This window comes from Stegodyphus dumicola, chromosome 8 (assembly GCF_044657685.1).
Source record: "Stegodyphus dumicola isolate Sdum_Otavi_A_Nest chromosome 8, ASM4465768v1".
In the NCBI taxonomy this organism is placed as follows: domain Eukaryota; kingdom Metazoa; phylum Arthropoda; class Arachnida; order Araneae; family Eresidae; genus Stegodyphus; species Stegodyphus dumicola.
Genome location: NC_140775.1, coordinates 121765727 through 121777953, shown reverse-complemented (window position 1 = coordinate 121777953; position 12227 = coordinate 121765727). Strand labels below are relative to the sequence as shown.

Genomic DNA, 12227 nt, shown 5'->3' with positions numbered 1-12227 from the left:
ACTGTGGATTGAAAGACGAATTGGTAAAACAACATAACTGTGGTTTGAAAGATATGTTTTTGTGGAAATTATGTTTGTTTCCTAAGAAAAATATTTTTATTTCAGAATTCAAAAACGTTGTGAAATGCATGGTACTTAAAACTTTTAAGTGAAAAATAAATAACATTATTAATTTGAAAGCGAAAAACAGTCAGTTATTTCTTGCACATAGAAAGAAGGCCACAAACGAATATCCGAAAAAGGTACGTACTGTTTCTAATGTTTCTAAAGTTAAACCAATGACACTAATAAAAAAATGCCCGGAAGCAGAAATCCATTGCAAAATCTTAAAATAAAGCTGTAGCAACAAAAAATAAAATAATAAACCAAGATTTACAACTTAAAAATGCTAAAAACATATAATGTTCATGAGCTTTTGCTGAGATATATAGCTCAACGCAGAGAAATTCGTAGAACTCTGTATGAAACCCATTTAGCAGGAGTTAAATGTGACCCTAAATGAAGCGTAGGTTTACCTAAGTGATTTCAACAAAAATGGTCTATTTATTATCGATTTTTGATTTTTTTAAAATATATTTAAGGAAGTATTTCCGTTGAAATTCCCATGAAATTCCAATACAAGCGAGAGCGAGATATATAAAAGGAAAATGAGTGGGAAAATGGGGAAAATTATAATCTAAAAAATTAGATTAAAATCTAACTTTTTATATATGAGAACATCAGTAAAATGCTTTAAAAAATTACAGAAATATAAAAAAAAATTAAAAGTATAAAAAATAATACAAGTATTTTTTTTTTTTTTTTTCTTTTCTGAGATCAATGTTGTATCTAACAACTAACATAAAAAATTAACAAACAAACAAACAAAAAAAAAAAAAAAAAAAAAAAAACTTTTTTTGGGAGGGGATATAAAATTATATAGATAAATTTTGCTGTCGCTCTGTTAGAGAATGGCAGAACCTATTTTAATCACAATTTAATCATAATATTAAATACCAGTTGTTACAAGAGGGAAAGAAATACAAGAAGAATAAGTGATTCATTTTGTAACGGTGATGAAAAATACACTTTTACTCATCGAGGTAAATGAGTAATATGTGCGACAGATGAAAGATCTTATGCCTAGTTGACTGGAACCCTCCTTTTTTTTAAACTTTTATTTATAATGAACAATATTTTACTGCTGATTAAATACATAACTTTCGAGATATTAATAAAAATAAATGTTTATTTTTAAAACCGCTGCCATCACTATTAACGGAAATACAATGTTGTTAAATTGTAAAAATTCAAGAATATCTACAACATACTTAGGCAGTAGATTAGAACTAAATAACTAAGCAGAAAAACTGTAACTTACCTAAGATTATATAAAATAGCCCTAGAATTTGTAGTAAGTAAAATATGCTTTCTACCGCTTCCATAATACGGTTATTCCTCTTAACTGTGAAATAACTACGCATATTTCGAATCCTAAAACAAGAGGGTCCTCCCTCTACAGGCGAAAAAATTTCCACGTGCGCGCACAAAACACAAACAATGAAACTGAAACATATTTGAAACCGGCGGAAGAATTAATGTTGCTCGCGAAGCGCTGTTGATGCTGCGCATGCGTCAAGGTAGGCGGGTTGCCGGAGCTTGGCGACTAACAGCAAAGCTGTCATCTACTCGGCGCCAATGCTCGTTAACGCTAGACACGACCTTTCTCGGGTTCGAAATCGGAAGTTTCTCCCCCTTAAAGCATTTTAAGGTTAATAAAAATCAGCGAGTCGTAACTGGGATATAAGGCATAGAAAATAATTCAAAACAATCTTCATTTTGAGTAGCATGTTTTGGTACGCTTATAATTTCAGGTTTTATACATATAAAGTTTATTTTTCCTAGTTGGTTACACTACAATAAAATCCCAGTTTCATGGTTAAATTTTAATATCTAGTAGAATGTTTACTGTGTCAGCTTCGGTGAAGTCTCGTCCGAAACCAACAGACATTATTGCCAGCTAACGCTGAGCAAGAACTTCCATTTATCAGCCTGGCAACTGGGTAGTTTTTCTAATTTTCCTAGTGTGTGATGTGCGTTTTCAAAATATAAAATTGACTTTTAGAATTTTTGAATAATTTTTATTATTCAAAGGCACATATTACATGATAATTTTTATTATTCAAAATTTCGAATTTGAATAATATTTTTTCCCGACGTAATATTTACTCTTAGAAAGTAATTAACGTTCAAATATTTTCTGTTAGAGACATTATTATTCTTTTATAATATATTACTTATTTATTATTATTTTAAAATTCACTACAGAGAATCAGAATATTTGTATAATTATAATATTCTACAATATTATAATATTCTACAACATTTAAAAAAATGTTACAGTTATTTTTTCTTTAAGGGATTATACAGCTAAATTTCCAGATTGCTCTTTTTTCCCACTTCTAAATTATTATTCCATTTAAATCAGAGTATTAAAATATATTTGTTTATATACCTTTGGCAATCTGCCTGAAAGAAGTTATGCTTTTCAAAGAGGACTTACAAAAGGAAACTGGCTTATTTTTACCGTACTCATAGGAACAGCCGCCATAAAAACATACCAGCCAGCGTTCGCCGGTGTTTAAAACAGAATAGCAAGTACCAGCATTCAACAGTGTGATCGAACGGGCCAGTGTGTGGGCTCTTAAATCATCGCAAGGCTTGAGCAATTTTCTAATATGCTATAGATGTTGAAAATTAAAGCTCTTCCGTACCTTTTCAAAAATTTCAAACCTTTAAATCAGGTACAGTTATTATTAGGTATTTCTACCGCCTTCTTAGTATGCCTTCGTGGTGTAATGGTCAGCACACACGTCGCGTATTCCCGAAGTTCGAGGTTCGGCGAGGGCATTGCTCCTTTTTCATGTCTCATGCGTTCAAATATCCTAATGACTCTACATAAGTACACTTTATTTCTTTGGACAGTCAATTTTTGGGGACATTAAATTCGGAGGCCGGACGTTTTTAAAATGTGCAAAACTACACAGATTTTCATTTTCTTTAATTTTAATGTGAGATTTTTATTTTCCATTATTTCCACAGTAAAAATGAGTAATCAAATATAACCTCAAGTCAAATGAATTTTGCTACATACATCATCATTTCTATGATTTGATAAATAATCCTAGTTGCGAAATTCCTTTTCAGTTCAAAGGAGCTTCGTTCCTGAAGGACTATTGTTTTCGCTTTGCGATTTTTTGTTGAAAACTTTAAAATTCTGTATCACTTTTCAAATCGTTGCCACCAAATACTATCGGCCTGTATTATATTTGAAGAAATTAAATAATGAAGAATCTGCATAAATGTATGTAAGTTTCTCGCATTGTGATAAAACAACAGTAATTAGAACCATTCAATTTTGAATGACGTAATCCTACTGCGAATGTGGGCATCAGAAAGCCCAAATTTGGAATTTGTTTTATTATATTTTATTATATTTTATTATGTTTTATTATTTGTCATATTTTGTAAAACTTTAACGAATTTTTGATTAACAAACTCAACGATTTAAAAGCGAGCAATAGCAACACTACGAGAAAAAAAAAAAAAAAAAAAAAAAAAAAAAAGGGGAAAGAAAGAAAGAAAAAAACACTTTTTTTATCTTTTTTTACCTCCATCGCGCGGAACTGTGTATTGGAATCGGAAATTCTAAAGATATGCTCATTTTTCCGTTGACCTGAATTCGAACCCCGACCAAACTATACTGTTAAACCATTTTATCTACTCTTGGCCTTCATGGAGGACTTTCTAAGGAAACCAGCTGGTATTAGAGATGCAAGTGGAGAAAACTTCAAAAAACCAACCATGCAGATAGCCTATTCGTATGGGATGGAACCCTTGTCGAACTCGTACTATTCAGCTGTCTTTACCACTCTTCAATAATGGAACCTTTTCTTTCAAACCCAAATATTCTGCTAAATAAGACGTGCAAAACGAAAGAGTAAATTGTAGAAATTAATAAATTTAAATTGCATATGAAATGCTTAAACAAAACCTTTTCCTCAGTGGTTTGTCTTTCCTGCCCTCCAGCTTCTTGATATTGCATAATAAACGATATATTTTTATACTGCAAGATATAACAATTTTTCGTGCAAGACAACCAGTTTTTTAGTAACTGTTTGGATAACTATGTTTCTTCGCTTATGAGAAAAATTATTTCGGAGGAGGGGAATGATGACAAAAATGATGCGGTCGACTCTTATAATGATCCCTCGCGTCCTAAAGGAAAAGGATGATATAACGAGTGGCCGCTGTTACGAAAGTGAATTTAATGTATTTTCATTAAGCTGATGACTTTGCACCGGTTTCTATAAGAGCGGTCTACAAGAGCATCGACTGCATTTAAATGACAACGAAACTACTTTTCGAAGGGCAGATATTTTATCAATTATTTTGTTATTACTATAGTCTTAGCCAAGAAGCGATATTTTGTTATTGCTGAAAAATACCAAAATATTTTGTTAACTATATCAGTATGCATTGCTGTTAAGCATTATATTCGCAATTTGAAAAATTTTAAAATGGCTCATGACTGGAGATCAGTTAAAGACTACGGATGACACCGGTTTAATTTTCTTTCTGCCGCTTCTGAGGAATTAGGAACTATTTTATATGCAGAGAGGGGTACAGTGCATCTAATCCATAAATTTATGACTATGTTCTTAGAAAAAGCAAAGCTGAAGAAAACAACAATCTTCATATACAGTTCTCGTAAGTCTACACAACGCTTAGAGCTCATTTCTTCGACTTAGTTTAGGTTATGATTTTCTGAATTTCTTTAATGCATTTAAAATAATGGTTTTTGAGACGAGACTGTACTTCAGGGATCAAAACGTAGTCTGCAGGTGCCAAACTGCTGAATAATGTAAATGGATGAGAATAATAATAATTTTCTTTGCTAAAAATACTCGACGAGAATGGAATTGTGTGACGGTGAACTGTCGTGCAGCGGAAGGTCTTCGGTTCTAACTCGCTGAATTCTTTTCATATATTTTATTTTGAAAAACAATTCCATTATTTTTTGTAAATTCCGTCTTTATAAAAAATACGGAATTCACCGTGTGTCCCTTAGGAACACATTCCTTATGGATTATTCTTTTCCAGTTAAGAGAGGTCACCAGCATGGTCTTTAACATTTCTTGAAACGAAATTTCTGTAGCCTTGATGAACCTTCTTCATCCCAAATAAATGACTACATTTTGTCTCTGGATTATGAGCAAAACACCAGTTTCAAACATCGCAATTTGTTTGAAAAAATTAGAATTAATATCTGCCATTTGGATAAACGATATGCAGAAATTCGATCTTCTTTCGAATCCAAAAAAAGATGTTCACGGTATCAAAGCAAACTTAGTAAACTATTTTTAAAAAAGCAAGTTGAGATATCAAGTAATAATTCTGTTAGGTTTTGGTAGGTTTGCTGGAAATTGTTCAAGAAATCAATTAGTCCTGAAACATTATGGACGAATTGTATAAGTAATCTGAGCATAATAAATATTATTTCAGGTGCGCGGCCCATTGAGCTATCTTAAATTGGCATTCGAGTGCGCAGAAGTTGGCAGATATCCGGCGTTGGAAAAATATCGCATTAGAAACATCTATTCGGCACTAGAAACATTTGATATAGGGCATTAGAAATATATTTTATGAATCAAAATAATATTGTAAGTGATTATAATTATCAAGCAGATCCATGATACATTAATTATATATTATTTTATATCAATTAGACATATTTAAAAAATGAAAATGTAAATTATTAACAGCTGCGTTTGTGGCTTTTAAATCGTCTAGATTTTTAGGCAGCTATGATCTGAAAGATATTTAAAGATTTTATGTTTCGTGTAGTGGTAACACTTGCTACTGTTTTTGGGTGATAAAATAGCATCGTAATGAAACGTAATGTAATATAAGGTAATGGTCCATTTTTTTACGCGTCTTGTTACGCATGCAATATGTTATTCATTCATTTGTCGGTAGCTTTTATTTGTTATACAAAAATTTTTTTTAAAAGACCACATAAAATTTTAGGAATGAATAGGTAGAACATTTAAATTTGAAATAAAATAACTTTATCAGTATTTAGTTGTTCTACGCACATGTTTTTTTCTAACGGCATGAACATCTTGATCTGTTCTTAGAACTGTCCGAAGCTTTCGTAAAGTTTCGATTGTCGACATACTTCCTTACAGTCAGTCCTTTCCCCCCGTGACATTTCTTTCAAATGCTATAAAAGACTGTTCTTTATGATAAGATTTCAATTTAGGGAAGGGAAAATAATTATCACATGACAAATCTGGCGATATTAATCGGGCATCGATATTTTCAGCCAGATTGTGGAATTAAATATGATGCATCCCCTACAACTACTCTCCAAAACTAAGCGTCCTACGAGAAAAACAAAAACTGCAGAGGGGGTGAGCGGTTACCGGTTACCGTCAAGGAACAGAATTTCTAGGCAGAATATTCAGACAGGTTATAAGTCATTTTTCTTTGAAATAAGCTGCTTAACACTTATTGAATTGCACTACTTCTTGTTGCTTCGAGCCTATTATAAGAGAATTATTAAAAGTTTAATAAGATTACGTTTTGTCGCTAAAAACGTATTTTGGAGTCTTTCCAAAAATTTTAGATATGTACGGTATGTTCTTCTATGCTATGTTATGCATTTATAAATCATACGGCTAGTAATTGTCATTCAGCAAACGTGTGATGTTTAATTTATCTTTCCTGCCTAACAAGTAATTATTTTCTAAAGTGCTACCATTCAACATTATATTTCAAATTATAATTTCTTATAATAATGAGGAGTTTATAAAAAGAATCAACATAATGCTGCGTTTTCAATAGTATTTCTAATCCGTTTAAATTATTTAATTTATAATATATCTGATTGATCACTTTTATGGATATTTTCATCATTATAAGAGTTTTTAAATAAGAGTTTTTCTAAAGCTATATACTACCTATCTGGGTTTAGAATCATCTTATTATTAGTCCAAAGGGGCAATTTGCCCTAAAGGACTATTAATTTCGTTTTGGCATTTTGCGTCGAAAACTATAAACGGCGAATCACTTTTCAAATTGTTGCTACCAAATATTATTGCCCTCTATTATATTTAAAGAAATTAAATAATAATGAAGGATCTGTATGAATGTATACATGTTTCTCGCATTGTGATAACGCAACGGTACCTAGAGCCATAAAAATTTGATAACGTAATCTTCCATAGAATATGAGCATGTGGAAGCCCTGATTTGAATTTGAAATTTCTTTTATTATTGAATTTATATTTTGTAACACTTCAACGAATTTTTGTTTAAAAACTAAACGATTTCAAAGAGAGCAATGGCAACACTGTACGAAAAAAAAAAATTTCTATCTCCAGCGCGAGAGACTCTGTATCAGAAGTTCTACAGGTATGCTCATTTTAAAATTATTTTGCGCTATCGCTGTTAAACTGAATTTCATGATTTGAGTACGTAAAACATGATATTTTATAAATAAAGGTAATACACAAAACGTTAAAACAACGCTCCTTTGGACGTAATTTAAAATCTGAAACCTTTCATTTTTTTCTTTATTATTATTATTTGCTAAACATATAGCGTCGCGAAAGGGATCAGACCCTTTGGTTTTCAAAAATGGTCTCAAAATTTTTAAATACATAGAACTGAAATTAGACATCTTCTGAAACATGCGTTCGCGTGGCTTTCTTTTTTTACATTAAATATTCTTTCCAACCACAAAATACTGTGCTGATTAATCAGGACTATTTCTTTTTATAACTGGCCACGGCGAAAGAAACCATGGCGTAAAAGTCAGACTGAAAACCATAGCCTCAAAGAAATTCTGATATTATTTTACAATGAAGCACAAAAAGAAGTATTTAAAAAATCGTCTTTTTGAATTTCAAAATAAAGTTTCTTATTATTTCTTAATGAGTTAATATTATTTCTGGGCAAGTACTTGTACTTAGGAAAATATAAAAAATAAAGGGTGGACAAATTGTTGAAATGATTAATTAAAACCTTTAATATTTTATATAGTGTAATAAAATATGTTCAAAGCATGAGAGTTCAAAATGAAAACAAACTTCCATTACTATCAAAGCTTCGAAAAGGAATGCAGTTTAGACACTCTCTATTAACTATTTAATATATTTTTTCTGTGTTCAGATTTGAATCTTGTTTAACATTTTTGAATGCTAATGAAATGAAACTTTTGGAATGAAATTTAAAATCTGAGGGGCGCTTTTAAGACTGCTATTTTCTTAGTCTTACTACAGTTAATATTTCTTAGATATTACTATAGCAGTATAATGTAAGTGGAGAAAATTTTGCATAAAATTAAAAAGCAAAATTTATTTAAATCCATGCCAAAAAGGATTAAAACATTTTTTAAATCCATAGTAACCCAATAAAATGTTAGAAAAATTTAAGAAATATATATTTGACTTTTATTTATCCGATCACTTTCATAATATTATTTTCCCACTCATTACAGAAAATGCTAATAATTTGAAATTCAGAAAACAAATGTATTTTAGATAATTAGAAGACTAGGTAAACACATATTACAAAGAAAACTGCATTTTATACAGTTAAAAATTTTGACATCATTTTCGAAAATTTAAAATGTACTTACATTTTGTTAGAACTTTCAGTGTATATATTTTGTGTTTGGCTTTGTCGCATATGCATGAGTTTGTGTTACGTTAAAATATAAATAACTATATGTCTGTTGATAATTATCGATTCCACAAAATTCCTAGCCTAAAATTAGAGAACACGTTCTTATTTTTATTTTTTTATTTTTATTTTTATTTTATTTTATTTTATTTTCTTCTATAGACTAGAAAGATGCAACAAAGAAAACGCTGTGTCTTCGGACACTGTGTAGGTATGCTGATAAAAAAAATTTAAAAGTCGATTGTATTTTAAAGAAAAACTTTTAGCTTTTATTAACTTTTATTAAAAAATTACAGCCTGCTAAATTATTGGTCCATCTGAAAAAAATATTTTCAACTAATAATTTATTTTGCTATCACCACTAAATATAAAACTTACCTTCTAAGTACTGAATCCATTAAATTAAATTCTTGACGAAAAATTGCGAAATTTATTCGAACTTCCTTACATACCGGCGATCTGCCTCAGTAATGAATACACTAACATCATGTCTCATCCTATAAATGGTGGTTACACTGAGGCAAAACAAAGCAAATGTACAAAATATGCAAAATCGCCCCATTGATGTAGAAGCAAGTGGAAAATATAATCACTAAAAAAATCTCCAAAGACCGATTCAACGCCAATCATAGCAATCCCGACACTTTGCAACAAACGTAAACATCAGTTTCGTCCTTGTCCGTTTTTAGGATCCTGAACCACGGGAAGCATTCCGAATTCGGAAGTTGCCGCTGACAGGCACGACCGTAGTTGCAACATATCCGCAGTGGGCATTAAGAAATTTAAAGAGAGACAAACCTTTCACTTTTCAAGGTGGCGGTCGCGGCGATTGTCTTTTATTATTATTATTACTACTTAGCGTCCGGCGTTAGGGGTCTTAAAATATTCTTTTCTCTTGTAAACACCGGACGTAGAAATATGATGATTACGTCGTTTGTTTGCAATTACGTCCTTCCGTTCGTTTACAGGTAGAACGAGCTGTAGTAGCATTTTAATTTGTAAACCTGATAAATCTACAGACCGGATGTAATGATCCTGGAAGGTCAACTTCACTACAAGCAGAAGGTTTGAGCGGCCATATGAAATATTTCGACATGGTTTCCTAACAATTTCGGAATAATAAAGGAAGGGTTATTGAGGGACATTAAATACCTTGACCCTGTTGTAGGAATTTTGGAAAAAGTTCGCTGCTTTCTATTTTAAACATAAATGTGATCATAGCTCATACAAGTATTTGAGCGAGTAATGGATTTGGATATTTTTAAGCCTTATCTTCAAGGTACTCATAATTTTCAGTTTGCAATAAATTGATACTATTAGTAAACGGCAATGAATACATACAATATTTCATTCAGCATTGTATAAGTCCGTTGTTCAGTATCACATTAATGACTTAAAACGTTATTTTATCTCAATTTCTAAACGGCACTTTAGTACAAATTATATTTTATATCAAGACTATCATAAATAAAACAAGTTTCTAACTTCCTGTAACTAATTCAGAAGTCAAACAACAAAAATCAGCGTTATATTTACAAAATTTTCACAGGACTAGTTTCGATGGTTTTACCGAACCACCATCCTCAGCTGCAAAACCGCAGCGGTTTTGCAGCTGAGGATGGTGGTTCGGTAAAACCATCGAAACTAGTCCTGTGAAAATTTTGTAAATATAACGCTGATTTTTGTTGTTTGACTTCTGAATTAGTATTTATTCGGCGTCTTATTGTGTCTTAATTCCTGTAACTAGTAAAATGAAAATCTTCTAACTGAATTCCTTGCGTAAATTGTCGTGTGCATTCAGAATATAATTTAATCATTATGGGGTAATTTTGAAGTAACGTAAAGATTGTAAGTTTCTGTGTATTTCAATTTTTAATTTTACTCAAATGATCATTTATTATTTTGATGTTTTATTGTTCACGTCATTTCAAGTCCCTAAAAAATGCAGTAACAAGCGGAGCTTTCAAAGTTAAAATTCATTATGAGATGACTTTCAATTTTGTTCGATAATAAACATTTAATTTCATAAAATGGCAACAGAAGATAAGATGTTTGTTCAAAAGATACTAAATATTTGTACAGCTTTCTTTTCACATTCTAATGCATTTTATATATTTTTCTAATTAATTTTTTTTAAATTATTAACTTTTCTTTGAGCTAATATATTTTAATCTAAAATTTTCAAAGTGCAAGTCCCCCCCCCCATATGAGAAATATTTGTTTACCGCAATTTCAATGAGAATTTGTTTTCCTTTGCTAATTTATTTTAACAGAAGTTCTACAGTAAAAAGTAATGAAATAAGAACTGAACTTAAAACAAATTAAAATAAATAATTTTTCCATAAAAACTGTATAATATATTTTTCTCGGGAAAAATTCAGCAATGAAATTATTTTTTATTTTCTTAAACACGGATTCAGTTCATATTTTTAATTAAGTAACAAAGTTTGAATACTTGGTAATAGGTATTATTACCTCTCATTGTGATAATAAAAGTACAAGAATACGAAAAAAAATTAAAAGGAAATCTGAAAGCCTTCAGATTTTGTTTTACGCCCAAATGGGCATTTTTATAATATTTTGTGTGCTACCTTTATTTATTAAATATCATGTTCTTCGCACTTAAACCACATAAAATTCAATTCAACAGGAATATCACAAAATATTTAAAAAGTGAAAAAATATATAACGTAATTGTATAAATATATTTAATCCTTTTAACTAGATATACCATGAATTAATTGTATTTTTGTTTAAATCGAACATCTTAAGAAGTAAGAAAAAAATAATATTCTTAAGAATTTGCGTCTATTGCTTTTAAATAGCTTACTTTGTCAATGAATACTAGACAAAAATTAAATTTGAAAGATAAATATCTTACATTGTGCCGAATTGCAACAGACTGGAATGAGAAGTGAAACGCATTAAAGTAACACAACGCAAAACCGTGTTTCGAGAAAGCTTGGACTAATAAAAACATAATGCAAAATAAAATCAGATTTCACAGTAAAATATGATTATTTAATAGCTACCTTAGAAATAAAATTCCAAATACTACTTCAAGCAAACAGTATACTGTACAGTCAAGCAAAGCAATGCGAAGAAAAATTGTTATTAAAAACTAAATTGCAAGTTGAGTTAGATAGAACATTCGTATACATTAAATTATACATACTAAATTATACAGTACTCGAATAATAAGAATCATCTTATTAGATAATGTTGTGTACGCATTTTCATGAGGGTGTTCACCCATTTTTGTAACAATTTTGATTTTTAATAATTTAATTTAAATATTAATTTTAAAATACAAACGTGACTATCATCAAATTGGCATATGATTTACGATTTAATTATCGTCTGCAGCATTAAAAATATTTGTTTCTTTAAAATGTCGCTGAAAAATAAATAATGTATCGAAGGCTATATTTTTACTCTGTCCCAAGAGAAATATTTCTACACGTAAAATAAGTGACATAATTAATACGAAAGGAAAA

At 30.3% G+C, this 12227-nt stretch overlaps 1 protein-coding gene across 4 annotated transcripts in view; it reads right to left on the bottom strand.

The window, feature by feature from the left end:
• Nucleotides 1–9238, bottom strand: part of LOC118192943 (uncharacterized) — a 56443-nt gene extending 47205 nt beyond the window's left edge. For 2 of the 4 annotated variants that reach the window (XM_085822340.1, XM_085822343.1), the window contains exon 1: nt 1361–1543. In XM_085822340.1, the coding sequence (XP_085678466.1) occupies nt 1361–1463 (103 nt within the window). In that variant the 5' untranslated portion in view covers nt 1464–1543. Of the gene's footprint in view, nt 1–1360; nt 1544–9108 lie in introns of those variants that run through there. The other 2 variants (XM_085822341.1, XM_085822342.1) reach the window with 2 other exon arrangements.
• Nucleotides 9239–12227: the final 2989 nt, after the last annotated feature.